At 37.6% G+C, this 25,282-nt stretch overlaps 1 protein-coding gene and 1 non-coding gene across 2 annotated transcripts; one reads left to right on the plus strand and one right to left on the minus strand.

Moving 5' to 3' along the window:
* Window positions 1-286: 286 nt before the first annotated feature.
* LOC141603161 (small nucleolar RNA R71) lies at window positions 287-393 on the plus strand. The gene has a single exon (XR_012525056.1). It is a non-coding gene; the product is annotated as a small nucleolar RNA R71 (small nucleolar RNA).
* A 7,875-nt stretch (window positions 394-8,268) lies between these two features.
* Window positions 8,269-8,694, minus strand: LOC141601491 (uncharacterized). The gene has a single exon (XM_074421780.1). It carries the CDS (start codon window positions 8,692-8,694, stop codon window positions 8,269-8,271), a length of 426 nt encoding a protein of 141 aa, XP_074277881.1.
* Window positions 8,695-25,282: the final 16,588 nt, after the last annotated feature.

Below are 25,282 nucleotides of genomic sequence, written 5' to 3' on the forward strand. Positions count from 1 at the left end.
TTCCTCAAGTCTAGCCATAGCTTGTTCAAACTTCAAGTTGATTGTGCCAATGTGAGCACTAAGTTGAGCACCCAATTGAGTAACGGAGTCCACTTCATGCTTTCCTCCTCTAGTAGCCTTGCGAGGTCTACTATATTGTGAATTATGGACCACCATTTCCTCAATCTTGTTCCATGTTTGATTGTCATCAACTTCGGTGAACATTCCATTTGATCCCATATTGAGAATGTTCCTAGAATCTTCATATAAACCATTCCAAAATTGTTGCACCAAAAATCATTCGCTAAGTCCATGGTGAGGACATGAGCGACAAACACCTTTGAACCGCTCCCAAGCTTCATACAAAGACTCTTCATCCCTTTGCTTGAAACCCGTAATTTGAGCTCTTAGCATGTTGGTCTTTTCCGGTGGGTAGAATTTTTTGTAGAAAGCTAGAGCCAACTTCTTCCAAGAATCTATTCCAAGGGTGGCCTTATCAAGGCCCTTCAACCATTGCTTTGCGGTGCCGATTAAGGAAAAAGGAAATAAGACCCATCTTATTTGGTCTTGAGTCACGCCCGTTTGAGAGATAGCATCACAATAATCGCAAAAGGTTTCCATATGAGAATGAGGGTCCTCACTAGGCATTCCCCCGAATTGGCTCCTCTCAACTAGTTGGATGAAGGCGGACTTGGCAATAAAATTTCCGGTGAGATGTTGCGGTGTAGGAGTACCATTTGGTAGATTCTCCTCGGTGGGTACGGAGTGTGACGAGAATTTTGGCATTGTAGGTGGATTTTGTAGGGTATTGTGTAATGGGTTTTCTTCTCCTTCTATTGCGAAAGGATTGACAAACTCACTAGTGGGTTGAACAACTTCACCAACACCTCTCAAATTCCTCCTAAAAAGTCTCCTATTATTCGTCAAGGTTCTTTCGATTTCACGGTCAAAAGGTAACAAATCACTTTGTAACCTTCTAGACATGCAAAATATCAAACAACTCAAAAACAATTAGAACAAACCTTGAGGATTTTTATTTCCTCAAGGCGAAGAAAGACACAACTAATAACAAAAAGGAAATCTAAATCAAACAAACACCGTCCCCGGCAACGGCGCCATTTTTGATCGGTCCGTTTAGTATTCACAAATAGATAGATGTGGTCGTTGGTCACGGTCGAATCAAAACACAATTTATAGCTTAACAAGCAACTCTACAATTAGTAAAGAGGCAAGTAAAGGTCGGATCCCAAGGGACGGGAGTTGAAATGAGATTTCTATTGTAACTAGTGGTGTCTAAGGGGTGTCACAAATTGGGTTGATGTAGAAGGTTACTAAACTAGAATAACAATGAAAATAAACAAGCAAGATGAATAAAAAGGGTGTAAACAATTGATTAAAGGCACTAGGGTGTCATGGGATCATAGGGGAATCATGGGATATGATCATACAAACATGTTCTCAAATTATAAGCAAGCAATTATTGTTGTGATGGATTGAGTTGGGTTATATCTTACAATCCTAGGAAAGTTTGGGTCCCGGAGCCGAATCGATTAGATTGTACAACACCTACAAGTCGACTTAATCTTCCCTACTCAACAACATGCATGGTCTAATGAGACTCGAGTTGGGTTATGTCTTACAAGTCTCATTGAAAAGATAGGAGATGATAGTAAATGCAAGGATTCATAGGCTTAGCATTTCATCAAATATAACATGTGCATGAGTTGAGATCAAAACAAGCAAGCAAATAAGATATGAAAGCATATTAATTTAAGCATGAATCATTCCCCATGTTGGTTTCCCCTAATCACCCATTAACCCTAGCTAAGAGACTACTCACTCATTATCATGTTGATCATGCTAGCAAGGTTGTCAATCATACCAACAATATGAAACATGATGAATAAATGAAAGTAATTAACAATAATTAAACAAGGGATTAAGAGATTATACCTACTAATGATTCCAATAATAAAGCAAGAATAATAGAAGTACTTGAATGCTAGATTGAGAGGTTGTCAATCTCCCAATAATAACCCAAATAATCTTCAATTACCCAAAATAAAGGATGAACAAAAGAGAGATTAAAGAACTAAAACTTGGATTAAAACTTGATTAATACTTGATTACAATATTGAAGAGAGATTTGATTGATATTAACTACACTAATTATTGATAAGAAGAACATGCTCCTCTAATTAGACTAATGGGGTATTTATAGTGAAAATTAGGGAGGATGCATTAGGGTTAACTAAGGGCTAAACTAGTAATTACACTTTTTAAGTAGAGCAAGGAGAAGCCGGTATTTTTGGAGAGAAGGGTTTCTCTTTTCGTAGCTTGAAGAAGACAACCCGCGCTGTGAAGGAATCCGGGCGGATTAGGGTCGGGACGGCCGGATTTGGTCGATGGAATCCGAGCGGATTCTGGGGAATCCGGGCGGATTGCTGAGGGGGAATCCGAGCGGACTCCAGCTGGGACGCTCGGATTGTGGATAGGCGGGACGGGCGGATTGCTGACAACCTGCTCGGATTGTCAGTCAGCGTGATACTTCTTCTTTTTCTTCCCTTTTCTTCATAAATTCCTTGGGGAATTCCTTGGGGACTCAAGGATCCTTTCTCAACATTGCTCTTCTACTATGATATGTACAAAGGCCTTCTAATCTTGTCTCTCCTTGATGCTTGGTCATTGAATTTGATCAATTTAGTCTTGATTTGCCATGAAAATGCAAGATTCTTACTCCTTTCCTACCAAGGGATCAAAATCTCAAAGAATATGCAAAACAAAGAACTAAAGATAAGAAATGACCCAAATAAGCACTAAAAAGCATGGAAACAAGGGTAATTCGGGGGCTAAATATGCGCCAATTATGGTCACATCAGACAACCCGTGCGTCCCATCCATGAAGACTCCCGGATTCCTCCAAATAATCCGAGCGGATTCCCATGAAGACGCCCGTGCACCACCTCAACAATCCGCCCGTCTTCCCTCTTGGACGCCCGGATTCCCTTACAGCAAATTTCGTTTCTTCAAGAAAGATGCCCATCCTTCTAAAAACACTAGTGTTTCCCTGCTCTCAACTCAAAAGTGTAATTACTAATTTAGCCTTAGTTAACCTCATGAATCCCTACTATATATACCCCATTTGTAATAATCAAAGGGAGCAATCTCTTAGCTAGAAAAATCCTTCCTTAGATTAGATTAGGAGTAGATTAGAATAGATTAATCTCAATCCTTCCACAAATCTCACATTAATCTCTCCTTAATTATTGTTCAAGTTTATTATTTCAAGTTCATCACTTTTGGGTAATTGAAGATTATTGGGTTATTATTGGAGGATTGACAACCCTTCATCAATCAATCAAGTTTCTTCTATTATTCTTTGTTTTATTATTTGGATCATCTCAAGTTTGGTATAATTCCTTTACTCTTTAATCTTTATTGTTCATTTCTTCATTCTATTATCATGTTTATACTTGTTGTGATGATTGACACCATTAATGACATGTTTCCCATGATAATGAGTGAGTAGTATTTTAGCTAGGATTAGTGGGTAATTAGGGGAAACCAACATGGGATTGATTCATGCTTAATCTAATATGTTCACATGATTAAATTGCTTGCTTGTTGTGATGTCAACTTTTTGCACATGTTATGTTTGATGAAATGCTAAGCCTATGAATCCTTGTATTTACAACCATCTCTTATCTACTCAACTTGACTTGTAAGATATAAACCAACTCGAGTCTTGTAGACCATGTATAGAAGTTGAATAGGAGGAAAGTAAGTCGACTTGTATGTGTTCTACAATCTAATCGATTCGGCTCCGTGACCCAACTCTTCCTATGAACCGTAAGACATAAACCAACTCGGTTCCCCCACAACACTAATTGCTTGCTTATAATTGAAAACATGTTTGTATGATCAACACCATGAATCCCCTATGACCCCATGATGTCCTAGCACTTTTAATCATTTGTTTACATCCTTCCTTTTATTGCTTGTTTTACTATATTGCTTGCATTAGTTTAGACACAACTACAAACCCAAACAAATTGTGACACTAGCATAAATTGAGATAGATAGACTTAGAACCCAAAGCACGCCGTCCTATGGATCGACCTCGACTTAATCGATAACTAGTTGTTTGTTGAGTATTATAAATGTGTTTGATTGGATGTGACCCGAGGACATCGCTTCCATCACTTAAAGCCCGTAATTTGAGCTCTTAGCATGTTAGTCTTTTCCGGTGGGTAGAACTTTTTTGTAGAAAGCTAGAGCCAATTTCTTCCAAGAGTCAATTCTGAGAGTAGCCTTATCAAGGCCTTTCAACCATTGTTTTGCGGTGCCAATTAAAGAAAAAGGAAATAAGACCCATCGAATTTGGTCTTGAGTTACACCGGTTTGTGAAATCGTATCACAATAGTCACAAAAAGTCTCCATGTGAGAGTGAGGGTCTTCACTAGGCATCCCCCCAAATTGGCTTCTTTCGACTAATTGGATAAATGCGGATTTGGCAATGAAATTTCCGGTTAAGTGTTGTGGTGTGGGAGTACCATTGGGTAGGTTCTCCTCGGTTGGTACGGAATGTGTGAAAATTTAGGCATTGTGGGTTGATTTTGTGTTGGGTTCTCCTCACCTTCTCTTGCAAAAGGGTTGACGAACTCAATAGTGTTTGGTTGAATATCTACAACCTCACCAATACCTCTCAAAGTTCGTCTAGCAAGTCTTCTATTGTTTGTCAAAGTCCTTTCAATTTCGTGATCAAAGGGTAACAAGTTACCTTGTGATCTTCTAGACATGCAAAATATCGAACAACTTGAAAACAATTAGAACAAACCTTGAGGAGCTTTACTTCCCCAAGGCAAAGAAAGACACAACTAATAACAATCTAAGAAAATCTAAATCAAGTTAACACCGTCCCCGGCAACGGCGCCATTTTTGGTCGGACTCACTTGGAGGTTTAGTTTTCCGTACTTGTCGTTAGGAGCACCTAGACCAAAACAATATTTATAACTTCACAAACAACTCTACTATTAGTAAAGAGGCAAGTAAAGGTCGGATCCCAAGGGACGGTTATTGAAGTGAGATTTTCAATTGTAAGTAGCGGTGTCTAGGGGTGTCACAATTTGGGGTTTGAAGTAGAAGATCACTAAACTAAATAGCAATGAAAGTAAACAAGCAAGATGATTAAAAAGGGGTGTAAACAATTGATTAAAGGCACTAGGGTGTCATGGGATCATAGGAGATTCATGGGAATTGATCATACAAACATATTCTCAAATTATAAACAAGCAATTATTGTTGTGATGGATCGAGTTGGTTTATATCTTACAATCCTAGGAAAGTTTGGGTCCCGGAGCCGAATCGATTAGATTGTACAACACCTACAAGTCGACTTAATCTTCCCTACTCAACTATATGCATGGTCTAATGAGACTCGAGTTGGTTTATGTCTTACAAGTCTCATTGAAAAGGTAAGTGATGGGTAAAAAATGCAAAGATTCATAGGCTCGCATTTCATCAAACATAACATGTGCATAAGTTGAGATCACAACAAGCAAGAAAATAAACTATGAAAACATATTAAATTAAGCATGAATCATTCCCCATGTTTGTTTCCCCTAATTACCCATTAACCCTAGCTAAGGAAACTACTCACTCATTATCATGTTGAACATGCTAGCAAGGTTGTCAATCATACCAACAAAGTAAAACATGATGAATAAATGAAGATGATTAACAATAATTAAATAGAGATTAAGAGAATTATACTTACTAATGATTCCGACAATAAAGCAAAGAATAATAGAAGTACTTGATGATTGATTGGAAGGTTGTCAATCTCCCAATAATAACCCAAATGATCTTCAATTACCCAAAATAAAAGATGAACAAAAGAGAGATTAAGGAAATGAGATTTGTATTAAGACTTGATTACAAGTTGATTACAAGATTAAAGAGAGATTAGATTGATATAAACTACACTAAAGATTGATAAGAAGAACATGGTTATCTAATTAGACTAATGGGGTATTTATAGTGGGGATTAGGTACACAAATTAGGGTTTACTAAGGGCTTAAATGACGATTAAGGCCTTGAGGAATCGCTCCTCTCACAAAAATATGCGAGTCTCATTTTTGCCGGTCTTTCCGAGATATGCGCATCCTTCATAGATCAAGGAGAGAATAGAAAGTTGCTGTAACACAATCCGAGCGTCCAAGGCACGGGACGAGCGGATTCTTTGGTTTTTGGACGAGCGGATTCATTGGCTGGACGGGCGGATTGTGGCCTTGTTGGACGAGCGTCCCTCTGGGGAAGACGCTCAAATTCCTTGTCTTGGACGGCGTCCCGAGGGCAATCCGCTCGGATTCTGGGTCAGCTTCTTCCTTTCTTCTTTTCTTCCTTCTTCTTCCAACAATCCTCGGGGATTTTGTCGGAGATGCAAGGATCTTTTCTCATCATTGCCCAACTACTATAATATGTACAAAGGCCTTCTAGTCTTGTCTTCTCTTTGATGCTTGGTCATTGAATTCAATCAATTTAGCTCTATTTTGCCTTGAAAATGCAAGGTTTGCACTCCTTTCCTACCAAGGGAACAAAACCTCAAAGAATATGCAAAACAAAGGACTAAAGACAATAAATGACCTAAATATGCACTAAAAAGCATGGGAACAAGGCTAATTCGGGGACTAAATATGCTGAAATAATGATCACATCAATCTTTCTCCAAAAATTAGAGAAATCTTGATCCAAATTGTTCAATCAAATTACTAATATTATTAGTGTAATATATGAGTGTTAGTAATCAATTTTAAGGTAAACTACTAAACAAATATCTAGCAAATATTATTTAGTGGGGATTAGGGATAATCTTGGGTGCAATCAAGAGGAGTGACTTCTATACTTGAAGTCTTTGGAGGATCATCCTATTACTCATCATAGCTCAAGAACAAGTGAAGGTAGGAGACCTTACTTGTGCCCATAAACCGAAATATTCAATATAAGGAACCGGTTTTCCTCTACACTTATTTATATGTTTTACATGCATAAGATCCTTAAGTTTTTATGACTAAAACTTTAAACTAAAATATGTGATATTTAAAATACGATTTCCATCAACCTTAAGAAAATAAATCCGGGTACTTGATACGCATAGTAGCTTCCGGCTCCCATGTCACTTCTTCCACGTTACAGCACTTCCATAAAACTTTCACTAAGGGGACAACTTTACTCCTTAACTTCTTATATTTCTTATCCAAAATGCGAATCAATCTCTCTTCAAAAGAAAGACTAAGCTGAAGCTCGGGAATTTCATTTTGCAACACATGACTTGGGTCGCTGATGTACTTCCTAAGTTGAGACACATGGAACACACCATGAACTTTACCCAAACTCGGGGGCAAATCCAATTTGTAAGCCACGACGCAAATCCTTTTTACAACATCATAGGGTCCAATGTACTTTGGACTCAACTTTCCTTTGACTCCAAATCTCTTCACTCCTTTCATCGGGGATACTTTTAAGAACACTTTATCACCAACTTCAAACTCCAAGGGTCGACGGCGAACATCGGCATAAGACTTTTGGGGATCTTGAGCGGCTTTCATTCTTTCTCGGATGATCTTCACTTGGTCAATTGTCTCGGTTAGCTTGCCGGGTCCTAGATCACAAACATCACTTGCTTGATCCCAACAAATTGGACTACGACACTTTCTTCCATATAAGGCTTCATAAGGAGCCATCTTGATATAAGCATGATAATGCTGTAGGAAAATTCCACCAAAGGTAGGCTCTTCTCCCAACTAATATGGAAATCAAGGGCACAAGCACGCAACAAATCTTCAAGGGTTTGAATTGTCCTTTCGGTTTGTCCATCGATAGCGGCATGAAAAGCGGTACTCATCAACAACTTACTACCCATAGCATCTTATAAGGCCTTCCAAAATCTCGAACAAAACCTGGGGTCATGATCCGACACGATCTCCTTAGGAACACCATGATAATGAACGATCTCCTCAACATAGGCATTAGCAAGTCTATCTAAACTCCAAGTCTCTTTGATTGGGATGAACCTAGCACAATTGGTCAATCTATCCACAATCACCCATACGACATCCTTTCCACCAACGGTCTTAGGCAAAGCCATAACAAAATCCAAGGAGATAGACTCCCATTTCCATAAATTCATATCCAAAGGTTGTAGCAAACCTCCGGGTCTCTTATGCTCAATCTTCACTTGTTGACAAGTGAAGCATTTCCCAACATAAGTCACAATGTCATTCTTCATGTTAGGCCACCAAAATTGAAGCTTCATCAAGGATTCTCTTTCTCAAGTCAACGACATCGGGGACATACATGCGGCTTTGGTAACGAAGATATCCACTAGCATCAATCTTATAGTCCTTAGCATTCCCTTCAAGAAGCTTGGCTTGAAATATTTTGAAAGCAGCATCATCCACAAGGTTATCACGAATCTCACGAAGAATAACGGGTTCGGCAATCATAGCACCAATGTAATCAAAACCACTTTCCACTATTTGCAAACTTAGCTTACGAAACTCGGCACAAAGGTCATCGGGAAGCACACAGATAGCACTCAAGGAATGAGTTGACTTTCTACTAAGATCATCGGCAACCACATTTGCCTTTCCTTCATGATACAACAACTCCAAATTATAATCATTCACTAACTCCAACCAACGGCGTTGTCTCATATTCAACTCTTTTTGGGTGAAAATATACCTCAAACTCTTATGATCGGTGTAGATACGGCAATGAACTCCGATGAGGTAATGTCTCCACATCTTTAAGACATGAACAACGGCGACTAACTTAAGATCATGAGTAGGGTAGTTCACTTCATGAACTCTCAATTGTCGCGAAGCATAAGCAACAACTCTCCTATTTTGCATAAGAAAACAACCTAAACCCATCTTAGAAGCATCACAAAACACATCAAACTCCACCCCATCCTCAAGTAAGGTCAACACAGGAGCGGTAGTCAACCTTCTCTTCAACTCTTGGAACGCTTCCTCACAAGCATCGGTCCACAAGAACTTGGTCTCTTTCTTCAAAAGTTGAGTCATCGGTCTAGAAAACTTATAAAAATCCTTCACAAAGCGACGGTAGTAACCCGCCAAACCCAAGAAACTACGGATCTCACCAAAATTGGTCGGGATCTTCCATTCCATCACGGCTTCAATCTTCAAAGGGTCCACCATAACACCTTCCTTGGATATCACATGACCAAGAAAAGACACCTTAGACAACCAAAATTCACACTTGGAAAATTTGGCAAACCACTTTTGACGACGAAGAATCTCTAAGATAGTACGAAGATGATCGGCATGCTCTTCCTTGGATTTACAAAAGATGAGAATATCGTCGATGAAGACTACAACACACTTGTCCAAGAACTCACTAAAATTTCGGTTCATTTGGTCCATGAAGATAGAGGGAGCATTGGCTAAACCAAAGGGCATCACCTTAAACTTAAAATGTCCATATCTCGTGGTAAAGGCGGTTTTTGGTATATCGGAATCACGAACGAGAATTTGATGGTAATCGGATCTTAAATCAATCTTGGAAAAAGTATAGGGACCTTTTAGTTGATGAAACAAATCTTCAATTTTTGGAAGAGGGTACTTGTTCTTGATAGTAACATGGTTGAGCTCACGATAATCAATACAAAGTCCCATGGCTCCATCTTTCTTCTTTACTAGGTCGAATAAATCCTTTCTCAATCATCTCATCAAGTTGCTTCCTTAACTCTTTAAGTTCGGTTGGTGCCATACGGTAGGGATCTTTAGCAATCGGTCCAGTTCCGGGTACAAGGTCGATAAAAAATTCTACATCACACCCGGGAGGTATCCCGGGCAACTCCTCGGGAAAAACATCGGCAAATTCACAAACTACGGGCACTTCTTCAAGCTTCGGCAAAGAAGAAGTTGTAGAAGTCACCATACACAAAAAGACTTGGTGACCTTTCCTCTCCATACTCATCAACTTCAAAGCGGAAATTAACTTCACACCTTCTTGAGAATATACTCCTTTATAGGAAACAAGGGTTCCTAGTGGACTTTTGAGGTGAATCTTTTGATCTGTACACTTAAATCTTGCATCATACATAGACAACCAATTCATACCCAAAATCACATCGAATTCCCCAAGGGGAAAACGAAGTAGGTTAGCGGGGAAAAGAATTCCCGAAATTAAGATATGGACATCGGGAAAAAAATAGGGACACGAAATGATCTCTCTTGATGGTAAGGATATAGGGGTATCCTCACTGGGTATAGGCTTAAGAGCTAACTTTTCCGAAAACTTGGAAGAAATAAAGGATAAAGATGCGCCGGTATCGAAAAGCATAAGGCATGGTTGATCAAAAATTGAGAACAAACCCGTAATGATATCGGGATGAGCGGCGGCTTCGGCACGACTCATGACATAGATGGTTCCTCTTGGCTTGACTTTTGGAGCTTGAGTGGAAGAAGAAGGAGTAGAATTCTTCCTATCAGGGCAATAATTGTAGCGATGACCGGGTTTCTTACAATGATAACAAGTCAAAGGTCAATTGTAGCATACAACTCCGGGGTGTAAGCCTTGATTACAATTGAAGCACTTGCGAGCTTTCTCCAAGTTGAGGTTGTTGTTGCTTGATTGGGAAACTTGTCCACTTGGCTCTTGCCTTCTTGGTTCTTGTACTCTTGGTTCTTGTACACTTGGCACAAACCTCTTGTTAGCATAGTTTGGTGAAGAAGAAGGCATAAAGGGTCTCTTGCCATGAAAGTTAGGATGGTAAGAATTAGAGTAGGAATGAGACTTAGCATCATCATCAATAGTCTTCAAGGAATTTTCGGCCCAAAGAGCATCATCATAGACCGCCACAAAGGTTGTGGAGTCTCTTCTCACCATACTTTCCAATTAGGATTCAACTTGCTTTGGTAGAAGTAGACAAGTTTATCTTCATAATTCACAAACGTAGGGGCATAGTGAGCAAGATTATTGAACTTGTCGGTGAAAGCTTGAACGGATAGGCCTCCTTGCTTGAATTCAATGAACTCCTTCAATTTTTGTTGATTGAGTTCCTTAGGGTAGAAACGAGTTTCCACAAGAGTCTTAAAACGGTTTCAATCAAAGGTGGGGTCTTGAGTGACGAAAGGTCCTGTAATAGTCCACCACCTATCGCCCTCCTTCAGACGGAAATGAGAGGCGAGCTTCACTTTGTCTCGATCTTGGACATCATAAAGAGAGAAATTCTTTTCCATGTCACAGAACCACTCGGAAAGCTCAATAGGATCCACTTCACCACCATAGGTCCTAGCCTTGTTTCTTGCTAGTTGACTTGCAATCCAAGCAAAACTTTCTTGACGATCTCCCATTTGTGGAGCGGGATTGGCTTGAACATTGAAATGAGCATTGGCATTTTGTTGATTTTGGAGGATTTGAGTAAGGGCTTGCAAGATATTATTCTCCACATTGTTTGGCCTCACCATCTTCTTAAGGCACCAAATAAAACCAAACAAGTTAGTACTTAACATATAGCATACACAAGAAGACTACCAACTTAGGTCCTTAGTTTTACCCATCTCTCATTCATTATTCAGGGTCAAGTTCAAAAATTTAAGTTTGAAGTACACGTGTGTGCGTCGGGAGCTACAAAGGCTCTGATACCAACTGTGACGCCCCGCGATAGCGGAAAAATAAACTACTAAATATATGCGGAAAATGAGGAATTTTTAAAACTTTTATTTAATATATTGAGTTTAGCATGCGGGAGGTACTAACATTCAACGGGAAAAGTGCGAGAATAAAAACATAGGTTCATACAAATAAAACGGTCAAAAGTGGGGAAAATATATCCCTCGAAAGACATAATGAGAAAGGTGAGTCTAAGCGGTGAATAAGTAATCTAAAAGTCCGGGGTACTCGCTAGCGCACACGTCTAACCCCACATAAGCATCTTTACCAACCTGGCATTCATGTAAACATGAAAGCCACAATCAGTGGGGAGTAACTCAAGGTTCTCCCAGCCACAAAATGTCAAGACGAATATAACAAAGCACATAAACAGATAATCATATTAAATAAGATATGAATGAAGTGAATTATAACTAAACATATGATCATACATGTTTAAGAATACAAGAATAAAAAAAGAATGAGATAGGCAAGTAAGCAATGTTAAATAATAGAGAAGGAATGTAAGGGAGCAAACAAAGACCACTTATCCACGAGCACGTAATTCAAGGAGATATGACCAATGTAACCATCCAACATGCAAAACCTTTACTACACTCATCAAAATATAATTTCCCCTGGTAGGACGACAATGATAATCACAAAGACTCAGTCCTAGTCTAAATCTGGCCAGACTCTCGGGACAGAACGGTTCCCGATTCGACATGCGGTAGAACAGTCCGCATCCAAGATTCGATCGACAGAACGAAAGTCGAGAACCCACAATTGGCAGAACAGTCCGAAAGAGGCGGAATAAATGAGCTAAACCCATACTTGGCAGAATGGCACAAGTAGGCATAAAGGCTTATCAAGCATGTATGATAGTATCATGGCATTTCTACAAGAGTACGACTCCTTACAAGTAATTATCTATAATCATCTTTTCATACTTGTGACATATTAATAATTATTTCATTTCATAATTAAACATGCCGGTTAAATAAAATATAACAAGTGATAATGAATAATTTACGTTATGTGAAATTTACGGGATAAGATGTGACCAACTCAAGTGACTCATTTATGAGCCCAATAAGCAAACTATGTGAGGCCCAAAGAATTAGTCATGTGAGGTCTAGCAATTTACTCATATCAAATCCAACAAATTCAACACAACAAGCCTAATACATGTAATGTATTTAGCCCAACAATTAAAATATAATGAATCCATCTAGTGCAACACAGTGAGCCCAAAAACTAAGGAGTAGTGAGCCCAACATATATACTTTATAAAAATTACTAAGGCAAGCAAGAAGGAAAACAAGGAGGAAGAAGGGGTGTGAACCCGCCTTTACCCGAGACCAACACCACCGAAGACGGCCAAAGCATTACAACAATAACTCATCCAAAACAAGTAAACCATGAGACGTAATTATGAGCAAGCTTAAGACGGGTATTTACACGACTTATACTATGTATAACAACCATTCTCTACCACCCAAAAACCCGTCCAAAACATGTAACACCCCGTATTTTATTAAGTTGGATAAAATTCTTTTAATTGCTATTTTGAATTTAATTACATCATTTAACGATTTATATATATATATGCTTAGCTAATTAATTAATTTCATCATAATTCGATACGTTAATTTTAATAATCATTAATAAGTTTATTTAAAGTTAGTTCGAGTTTATTGAAGTTAGTTCGAGTTTATTTATTTAATAATTTCCGTTTCTTTACGAGTCCTTATGAAAATTGTTTTAAGTGAACCCGAGATGGATTTTGGGAACAAAACCGTCCAATTACCTATTTTGAGCCTATTTCACTAAATTAGCAATTTTTATTAATATCCGTTAGTTTTGTCAAAAATCGCTAATAATTCCGATTCAAGCTGATATTGTATTATTTACGTTAACTAGCTGAGTTTATTTTATTTTCACTCATTAAATTTATTTATTATTGATTCCGTTTTATTACTGAAACTTTTACTTAAACCGGTTAAATTTAACTCGAAACGGTTTTAATAACTATCGAAGTTTCTTAACGATGAAGAAACGTACGTATAATAAATAGCAGGTAGGCAAGCTGCTCCCTCATTTCTCACGCATCATTCTTCTTCTCCCTTCCTTTTTCTTCTTTTCGTTCTGTTTTAATTTTTATCAGATTTTAAATTGATCCTGCCACTCCGTTTGTCATCCGTTATCAATGATTTTCGTTCCATATTGCTCCTCTCGTCGTTCTCGTCATTCCGATGTAAGTAACATTCATTTTCGTCATGTATTTTTACAAACCCAATTTATATTTTCGGCTTTATTTATTATAAGACGGTTGTATGTACTAAAATAGACGGTCTTGTAGAAGATTTGTTAGTCATAAATGATTAGTTCAATCGGAAAAAGGTAACAATTATGGATTACTCGATATTACTTGTAAAATATGTTTATTTCGAATCTTTGGTTAGTCTGTTTTATAATTAAGACGGTGTATAATTATATATAGGGATCCTTATGGATGTTAATTAGTCGGTTGTATAGTTGAGACGGTGTATCGATATGTGGAGATAGTTGAGACGGTGTATCCGACCTCTAGGGATCATTTGGGATGCTAGCTAGTAAGTGGTATATTTAAGACGGTGTATGCTGACATGTATGGATTGTTTTGGGTGATAATTGGTGTGTTTTATAGTTGAGACGGTGTATACTGACATGTAGGGATTGTTTTGGACTAATTTGGACTCTGTGTTGGGACGATTTTTGTAGTCTTTAGGGTCTGTTTTTGAGTTGCTTTATACTTGTGGATTTCCGCTCTAAAACCGTTTTAAATGCTGACTTAGTTGGCTCAGCTAGGACTGTTTTTAGGCGCGAGAATGGAGTCTTAAGGGGACGATTGGTACTCTGTTTTGGGCAGGGACGAGAACTGTCATCGTGGGTTTTCACTTTGCATTTGAGGACTGGAGTTGGGGTCGAACTTAGGCATCTTTTGGGTTCTGTTTTGGACTGATTTTTGGGTCAGGTTATGAAGTAGGGTGAAGGGTGGCAATGGGTAGTCGGGTGGTGGTCATGTCGGACTCTTTGTGGCTTGCTTTTAGGCGAGTCTGATGGCCTGGCAGTGGCCTGGTTGTAGCTTAGCAGTGGCCTGGCCGTGGCCTAGGCAGTGACCTAGCTAAGTCACGAGTTTGAGGCCATGTGTAGATGGTGGTTAGGCCAAGTTTGAGGTTGTCATTATAACTTTTGAGTCATGTCTATAAATTGTTTTGACGCCAGTTTGGTTTATTTAAAATATAATTAAATTAATTTTTGTCTCATATTTTATATAAAGATTATTCGTTAATATGGTCCTTTCACATAATTATTTTAGGTGGCTCATATGTGGTTGAAGAGGAAGAGTAATTTTGGGTTTTAGAAGCTTTCTCAAGTTCTTACTTGTCTCCTTGCTAGCGTAAGGTAACTATTCCGAGTTACTCGACGAATTAATGTCACATTAGTAGCTGATGTTGTGTTTGTTGTTTGTTAAGTGTTTAGGTGATTGATAATGTGTTACTTTCGTTTTTCACATGATAGAAATTGGAAATAGCATGAGAATAATATTGCGATAAAATTTGTAATTTGGGCCAAAGCGAGGCCAAGACTCGAAAGTGGGCAGATTGACCGAACGAGTTTGGTCAAACTAGGTTTAAACCGATCAACCTCGATTTGACCGATGACCCGTCGCGGGACTCGGGTCGAGGGTTTGTCTTTGAGGTGAGATTGGTTGTTATTGGAAATTTTATGTTATGTCTTGATATTTGTAATTATCATTTCACATGTTGGTTGTTGGATGAATTGGTTGCCTTATACTTCAGTCTTGTTGCCTCTTTGCCATTTTAGCTTGTTCTCATGAATTATGAAATTAACGGTTAGCTGGAATTTGGATTATTATTTATAATGGAGATATTGTTGGATTGTCAGCTGAATTGGGTATCCTACTTATCTTGTGTGGTGTGGGCTAAAGTATTCAAGCTGGGACTAGCTGGGACTAGGTCCTAGGTGAGTATTTCGGCCTTCATCATAGATAGGCCATTATAGTCTTTGACGAGTGTATGTTCACTGCTTGATAGCCTCTGTGTTCCTGACTTGGTGGGATTATATCCAAGTTGGGGCATGACCTCGTTACTTATTTTGATAGTAAGTGGTCAGCTTAAGTACTAGCCAACCCTTTGGTGGACTCCTTAGGGTACTCACTTTGTTTTTAAAAAAATTGTGGGTCTTGGGTGCGGTGGTATGTATCCGCATGTCTAGGTCTGCGCAGATTTTAGGCTAGGGTTGTGTTGTGTCTTGGCCATGTTTTGATAGAACCTCTGAGCCAAGATACCGGTTCGATTACCTTCCCTACCTCGTGGTATAGACTCGAGTTACAGAGTGACTATTGACCGTACTAAGAACTTATGCCTGTCTTTGATATATTGTCCTTTCTTGTATGGTGATTCTATGAATCATAGAAGGTGAGATGCAAGTCGGCTATGGTTGATAGAGTTTGGATTCCCGGATGTTATGTGATTCACATGATAGTGTAGTATGAGTCGGTCTAGTATTCACATGCTAGGACTATGTGGCGTTATATTGTTGTTCACATGATAAGCACGATTGTCTAGCATCTATATGCTAAGGCAGTGTGTGATTCGTATTCATATTCTTATGTTTCCATGTTATATTAATTATGACATTTCGTGGCTGGGAGAACTCGGAGTTACTCCCCACTGACTGTGGCCTTCGTATTTGTATAAAATGCGAATGACAGGTAGGTGATGCATATATGGGGTACATGGACGAGCTAGCGAGAAAAGTAACCTTGGGACCTAGATTGGCTTTATTTTATGGTGACCCTTAAACACTTTTTATGCCACATACATTTTAGGGACATATGTCTCCCTCTTTACATTGGTTGTATAATTTGCTATTCGCGACTTTAGCGATGGTTATGTTATGAAACTTCTAGTTAGACCTTGTATGTTTGACACCTTCCAATTTGGATATCTTTATAACGAGTTCGGGTTTTAAAATTACAGGTTTTTGATTGAACCTATTACAAACATATCCATGCAGTTTTATTCTAGAATTATGTGTTTACTTTTCCGCGATAATTGAGGGTGTCACAGTTGGTATCAGAGCATATTTGCTCCCGACGCACGTTTGTGCACCCCAATATAAATAACTTGACCTTAAAATAATAAACTTGAGAGATGGGTAAGATGGGTAGACTTAGGACCTTATGTTGTAGTCTCTTTGTGTTTGCTCTTTGTTAGGTACTAACCTGTTTGTTGATTGTCATTTAATAATTGTTGCGTTCTTGGATCAATGACCGTGAGCTTATCTATAGCTAATGGAGTTATTACCCTTATTATAAAAAAAAAAATTTTGAACTAAAGGTTTTGAAAATATTTTAATGTTTTTCACTGGTTTTAACGTCAATTAGTGTTAAAGCTTGTTATTGGAGACGTCTGATAATTAGTTTTCTCATTTGTTGGTGTAAAAATGTATTTTTATGTCTTTGAATTGGAATATTGATGTTTTTGAGTGATCGCCAAGATTATCTCCGTTCCATTGAAAGGACACTTATATTTTACGAAGATCAAGATTTAGTGCCTATTGCTGAGGATTGAAGATTTGTTCAACCTTTGAAGAATGCTTCTACTTGATTGAAGATGTTTCTCGTTCTTTTGTATCTCGCCTTATTCTTAATCTCTTGGTGCCTATCCTACTTCTAAACTCTCTATTCTTCTTCCTAGGAAGTTACATTTGTATCCTTCCAACTTGTCCTTTCACCCTTGCTAATCCTCCCTTAACGCCTTTTAGATAGTTCTCTTTCTTTTGTGGGGTGTTAACCTTGATTGGATAATTTGGCTTGTGGAGTTGTTTCTGGTTGACCTATAACCCCGGTTTTGAGAAGTTGTGATATTGGAAAGACTTAGGTAAGGTGATGAGACATACTTAGTGATTCTTATACCTAGTTCCTTGAAAAAGTAAGTATAATCGATTGGTGGATTCTTTGTGTTAGGAATGAGTTGCCTATGTGATTAAAGTTATAGAACTTGGCTTTGTTGTTTATGTTTGGGATTTGAAAGCTTAGTAGGTTGAGCGTCGTCGCCTTAGGAGTAAACATGAGATAAGTTTAGAATATGAATTTGGAAGAAAACCCATTTTTAGATGTTAACAATCCCGTATAGATTGGGAATGTGATTTTGTGTTAGTTGTTTCTTGAGAACTTTGTTAAGAAGTCTTTGTCAATTCATTCTTTGGTTTTTAAAACATTGAGGTTGTGTCGAGTACTTGAGATGATGGGATTGTTGGGAAATGTGTCCTCAACAATAGTGCGATCACGTGATTTAAATATCATTATTAAATCTCATTTTAAGAATACAATTGGGAAGTAATATTATTCTTGTCATTTGGTCAACATATATCGGTAATGATTGGTGACTAGAGTTTGACATTACTGTCGTGTGACGGTGGTGATCAGTTGACCCCCTAGGTCATACCTAAAGGGCAATACTCTTAATTGATCATTTAATTAATCGTATAATGTTACGAGTTAATTAAATTACTTGAAAAATTGATGGACGATTTTGGAAGTAAAATTTACGTATCAAATTGAAATGTGATTAAATGAGATACTGATGTCGAGTAATCGAATTGTATCATTACTCGGATGAAATTATTGTTTAAAGAAACGATTGGATTTGAATGAATCATTATAAATGCGATTTATAAGTTGGTAAAATTTTGGCACAAGTAATTATGAAATTACTGAGTCGATTTTTGTATGTGACGTATTTTTATTAATACGTTGATTTTTAATATGTTAAAAATACATAACATATTTATGTCACATATGACATGTGACATATTGACAATTGACAAAATAATATGGAATCCATATTACACAAATGTGCCGAAAATTTGGAGGAGGATTAGGATTAATATTGTGTTTACAATTAGTGGTAAACATAATGATTATATTAGGAGAGTAGGCATGCAACCCTATTTACCTTGTGAAGGCAAACTAATGCATGCATTGGGTCTTTCTCTTCCCCTCTCCTCTCCTCTTACACGGTTGAAAAAGAAAAGGGCAAAGTGTTTTTGTCTTTTATTTTTTAACATACACTACATGCTAGAGTGTATTATTCATTCATGCAATTACACTTCCAAAAAGTATTAAGTTTTAGAAAGATAAAATCCTCTAAAAATCTCTCTCTCTCAACCGGTTTTTGAGAGCTCAAAACCAAATATTTTTGGTTCAATTTTTCTACAAAATTAATATCACACTAGTATTTGTAATATTAATTTGATTAAGAGGAAGCCTTGGGTATAATACATAGGGAGAGATCTTACACTTAGATCTTTGTTCTTCCATTGGAAAAGCTCAAGAACAAGAAGAGAAAGGAGATCTCTCTTGTGCCCAAATAGCCGAAATATTGAATGTAAGGACATGATTTCTCCTCTATTCATTTCATTGTTTGCATGCATAAGATCCGTTTTAATTTATGACAAATTAATTTAACATATATGAGTATGTTATAGATGTATATAGATCTACATTTCCTTCAATCGGTATCATGAGCCACGGTTGTTTGCATGCAAATTGGTTAAAAGTTTTTCCGAGTTATATGAATAACAAAATAAAACTTGTAAAATTTGTGTTATTATGATATATCACGAAATAATTACATGCATGTTAATATTTCTGGTCCTAAAGTGTTTTAGGATTTTTTGGTTAATTTTTCGGATTTTTATTGTTCATATTTAATAATAATGACATTTAAATGTGATTTTATGAGTAAAAATGTCATTTTTGGTCGAAAATTAGCTATACTTCGAATTTTCACTTGGTTTTTGGATATGTTGTTACATATATTATTTTGAGATAACCTGTAAATTTTCATAATTTTTGCACTTGTTATGCTCGAAAAATGAATTTTTCATTATTAAATTCGGATTTAAGAGAAAAATAGGTTAATATGAGTTAAATTTCGAATCTGGTCATAGAAAATTTATATGTTGTCACATGCAATTTTACAAGATGTGTGTAAAATAATTGGCTATAAAGAAGTCTTTTAGCATGATTTATGAATTTTTGAAGAAAAATGGCATAAATAGTGACATTATTAATGAAAATTAATAAAATATAATCTATGACTTAGGAAAAACGTCTAATGTTGCATTTTATTATATTTTTCAGATCTAAAATTGAAAAGTTAATGAAAATAATTTTTCCATATTTTTTATGATTATTTTATTAAATATCGATAAACCGCAACATTGTTTTTCCGGAAAATTTTCGAACTTTTTAACCTAAGATTTTGAACATTATGAGAGTCATGGAATTTTTTCCAGAATGTTCATGAATTTAAATTTCAAATTTTGAATTTATTTGGAATTTTTGGATTTATTTGAAGTTTAATAGCTTAATTTTGTATTTTTAGCCCATTTATGAACAATTTGGTAAATAAAAGTTAATTATGGTCAAATTATTAGTGAAGACTATATTTTGAGTCCTAAGAGGTTAGGGTAATTAACTTATGCATAAATATGAGTTTATGCATTTTTTGTGATTATAAAATGTTGAAATCACGCGAATCCGTAAAAACCGAGTAATATACGATATTGGCTAATTAAAAGGCGATTTAGCATATAAATTGAGCATGTTTTTACATAATATAATGCTGCATTTTCTTTATGATTGTCATAATTTTAATTTATGTAATTTTGAATTATGTAATTTTACTTAGTATGGCCTTAGATTTTAATTGGTATTTCCGAAATGTATGGGAATATCGATTCGGTTGTAATTTTTATTGTGATCTCGTATCACCGTTTTGTAATTTAATAGATTTATTTTATTTTAGTTACAAATGTATAATAGGAAATTATGTAATTTATTATGTAATTTTATTCATTAGGAGTTCCAAAAGACGGATTTCTTCAAGAATGACGATACATAAAGACGGTGTTACCTCGAGATGCGTGCCACAACCGAAGTTCTAGGGACCAATGGAGTTGGTTTCCGAATATGTAATAGATTAATAGTTTTTCTATTTTAGGAAAGGCCATACTAGGATTTATTTATCTTTATGCTTGCATTTTATTTTATGTTACATGCATCGCTAAATCGCCATAACTAAACATGCATTGTCTTATTTTATCGAGTTTATCGACCGTGTCAATTCGAATTATCGTAGTTCACCGCTTTAGTTCACTTAAAACGTGATAGATAATAAATTGACATGACCTCTCGCTAAAACAAACAATTGAGACATAGCCTTACCAAATAGTAGAAACCATGAAAACCTATTTCGCGAGGGAGTGCACTCGGCCCTACCGGGTACAAACCTTGTTACGTAGGGGAAGTGGGTGATGAGTGTTAATCCACCGAGTTCATGTTAATGAGGGTTTCATCGGCCATACCGTGCCCAAGTTGATGTGGATTTGGATAATGGACACATTTATTCGAAATTTGGATTGAGCTCAACGGAAGTATTCGCGACCGTAGTTGCATGTGTTCCGGGCTATAGATAAATATTAGAGTAAATTTATCGACCAAGAGTTCTAAAAGTAGAATCGATTAAAACGTTAATCCACCGAGTTATATTGATAAAGGTTTCATCGGCCATACCGTGCCTAAGTCGATATGAATTTGGGTCTTGGAATCATTTATTATAGTTGGGTAGAGGTCACTATATAAATGTTCATATCTTGTTATATTTGCAAGTATGATTTAAAAAGACAAATGTTAATATTTCCTTTCCTCCATATTTGTAGTGCATTACAATGAATCCAACAAATGCTACCGCACCAATTACTATTGAGTCATATCACCATGTTCTTGACGACGTATGCTCCAACAATAATTTCGATACAACTAGAGAACTTCATTTCGGGATAGGTTCGGATGGAAACCTTAATTTCATCACCACTTCTAAACCACCCACTACTACTAGACCACGTGTGAGTCCGTCTCAGGAAGACTACCTCACACGATCTATAGGGTCTTTATCTCTGGAAGATAAGGATGCCAAAGCTAGTGGGAGCTCTAGCAATCAAGTTCTTGCTTCCAAGGGTAAAAGGTTCAAGAAGAAAGGGAAGAAAGTCAAAAACTTCAAGCAAGTTAATGATGAGTGCCATTATTGCTATGGCATGGGACATTGGCTAAGGAATTGCCCTATGTATTTGCGAAATATAAGGGAGGGACTCATTACTCCAAAAGGTACAATTCCTAAAGAAATTTATGTTATTGATATAAATTATACTTCCACTACGACATGGGTACTTGATACCGGTTGTGGTTCTCACCTTTGTAATCATTTACAGGGTTTAAGAGATGTGGAGAAGCTTAGCAAGGGAGATGTGGATCTTCGACTTGGAAATGGAGCTCGGGTAGCGGCCGAATCCAAAGGAACTTATGTTCTAGCTTTGCCAAATGGTTTTGAGTTGTATTTGCATAATTGTTTTTATGTTCCTACGCTCTCTAAAAACATTATTTCAATCGCCATGCTAGACATGGACGGTTTTTGTTTTGTCATTAAGAACAATCGTTGCTCTATTTCTAGGAATGATTTGGTTATTGGCCAAGCTTCTTCCATAAATGGCATTTACATTTTAGAGACCTCAAATCCGACAAATGATATTTATAACATACAATCAAAGAAACTCAAAACAAGTGACCCAAGTGAAGCGTTCATTTGGCATTGTCGATTAGGTCACATAAACGAGAATCGCATGAAAAGATTAATTTCTACTAATGTGATTACACCATTTGATTATCAATCATTTGGTACATGCGAATATTGCCTACTTGGCAAAATGACTCGTAATCCTTTTAGCGGTAAAGGGACGCGAGCTAGTGAACTATTGGGACTCATACACACCGATGTATGTGGACCAATGAGTATCACCGCTCGTGGTAATTATGACTACTTTATAACCTTCACCGATGACTTAAGTAGACATGGGTATGTCTATTTGATGAAACATAAGAGTGAAGCATTTGAGAAATTCAAGGAATTTCAAAACAAAGTGGAGAACCAATTGAACAAGAAGGTAAAAGCACTACGTTCCGATCGTGGTGGTGAATACCTAAGTCTTGAATTTGATTCACACTTGAAAGGTTGTGGTATTATATCACAACTTTCTCCACCCGGAACACCACAACTCAATGGTGTTGCCGAAAGGAGGAATCGAACCCTACTTGATATGGTTCGATCCATGATGAGCCAAACCGAGTTACCGAACTCGTTTTGGGGATTTGCGCTTCAAACCGCAATTAGATCTTTGAACAATAGTCCCACTAAATCCACCGAAAAGACTCCATATGAGATGTGGACGGGAAAAGTTCCTAATATATCCTATATGAGGATTTGGGGATGTGATGCTTACGTCAAGACTAAAGCCGACAATAAGCTTGCCCCAATCCAGAAAAATGCACCTTTGTAGGTTACCCCTCGCATTGTCGAGGATACTACTTCTATAAACCTCAAGAAAACAAAGTGTTTGTGTCTAGTGAGGCTGTCTTCTTAGAAAGTCAATTTATTTCTAAGAGACAGAGTGGGAGAAATTTTGAACTTGATGAAGTTCAAGAGCCACAAACCGAGGTAGAGACGCAAGAAGATGTTCCTTCGTCGTCTAACGCAGTTGTACCTCCTCCACTAAGAAGGACGGGCCGAGTAATTCGCCATCCCGATCGATATGTGGGACTTATCGAGGAAGATGGAACACTCGATGTGTTGCTTATGGAAAGTGACGAGCCCGCCACCTACAAGGCCGCAATCTCTAGTCCTAATTCCAACTTATGGCTTGAAGCCATGAAGTCCGAAATGGATTCTATGCTTGAAAACCAAGTTTGGGACTTGGTAGATTTGCCTAAAGGGGCAAGACCCCTTCAATGCAAATGGATATTCAAAGTAAAGAATGGCATAGAAGGACATGACGATGTCTACAAAGCTAGGCTAGTGGCAAAAGGATTTACCCAAGTCCAAGGTCTCCATTATGATGAGACCTTCGCCCCGTAGCCATGCTAAGATCCATACGGATTTTGTTAGCGATCGCCGCATTTCATGATTATGAAATTTGGCAAATGGATGTCAAAACCGCTTTTCTAAATGGGCATTTAGAAGAGGAGGTGTACATGATACAACCCGAAGGTTTTGTTGATTCTAAAAATCCTAACAAAGTGTGCAAGCTTAAGAGATCCATTTATGGTCTTAAGCAAGCATCTAGAAGTTGGAATCATCGATTCAATCATGTTATAAAAGAAAATGGGTTCACTCGAAATGTTGAGGAACCATGTTTATACATGAAATTCAGTGGGAGCAATGTTGTGTTCCTAATCTTGTATGTCGATGACATACTACTCATTGGAAATGATATTCCAATGTTGTCTTGTGTTAAGAAGTGGTTAGGTAACCACTTCCAAATGAAGGATTTAGGAGAGGCACAACGCATATTAGGTATCCGGATCTATAGAGATAGACCCAAGAGGATATTGGCACTAAGTCAAGAGTCTTATGTTGATAAGATTCTTTGACGATTCAGCATGGACAAATCCAAAAGGGGTTTGGTACCAATGGTAACCGGAACGATATTGAGCGGACTCAATGTCCCTCCGAACCCCATGATGTTGAACGCATGAAGTTGATCCCTTACGCTTCCATTGTTGGATCAATCATGTATGCCATGATATGCACACGTCTCGATGTCTCGTATGCCTTGAGCATGACGAGTAGATATCAAGGAAATCCAGGTGAGAGTCACTGGATTCTGTCAAGAACATCCTTAAGTACTTGAGAAGAACTAAGGACTCTATCCTTGTGTTTGGAGGAGACACCGAGTTGCGTGTTACAGGATACACGGACTCAAGTTTTCAAACAGATAGAGATGACATGAAATCACAAGTTGGTTTTGTTTTCATGCTCAATGGTGGTGCCGTAAGCTGGAGAAGCTTCAAGGAAGTCAGAATCGCGGATTCAACAACGGGAGGCTGAGTACATAGCAAAGCATCGAGGCGCAAGGAAGCTATGTGGATCAAGCAATTCACGGAAGGTCTAAAAGTAGTACCTACCGCCGATGATCCCATCACTCTCTATTGTGATAATAGTGGGACGATCTTCCAAGCTAAGGAGCCAAAGTCTAGTAATAGATCTAGACATGTACTTAGAAAGTATCATGTAATAAGAGATTTCATTGAAAGAAAGGAAATTGCGATTTGTAAGGTTGGGACGGATGACAACATAGCCGATCCACTCACCAAGCCTTTATCGCAGGCTAAGCATGATGGGCATGTTGCGTCCATGGGACTTAAACGTGTACCAAATTTTTGTTAGATTTTGAAATGAAATAAAAGTGTTGTTTTTGTTCATGTTCATAATCTCATTTGTCTTTTATCCTTAATTTATACTTTGTTACATCCAAACGGGTTGTAGAGACGATTGAACCCCGTTAAAGTGAACATGGATTAACATTGTTTTGCCCATAGTTACTTATATGAGGTGACGTCTCGAAGTGACTAGAGTGTGAGGCGATTGATGGCAAGTTCAAGTGCCATACAGTCATGTGAGATGACTAGTCGATCACATAGCAGATCGGTTAGGA

The sequence above is a fragment of the Silene latifolia genome, chromosome 9 (genome assembly GCF_048544455.1).
Source record: "Silene latifolia isolate original U9 population chromosome 9, ASM4854445v1, whole genome shotgun sequence".
Taxonomy (NCBI): domain Eukaryota; kingdom Viridiplantae; phylum Streptophyta; class Magnoliopsida; order Caryophyllales; family Caryophyllaceae; genus Silene; species Silene latifolia.

Bases quoted from the DNA above. Each gene is read 5' to 3' on its own strand.
- LOC141601491 (XM_074421780.1), bottom strand. From the start codon at position 8,694: ATGAGACAACGCCGTTGGTTGGAGTTAGTGAATGATTATAATTTGGAG.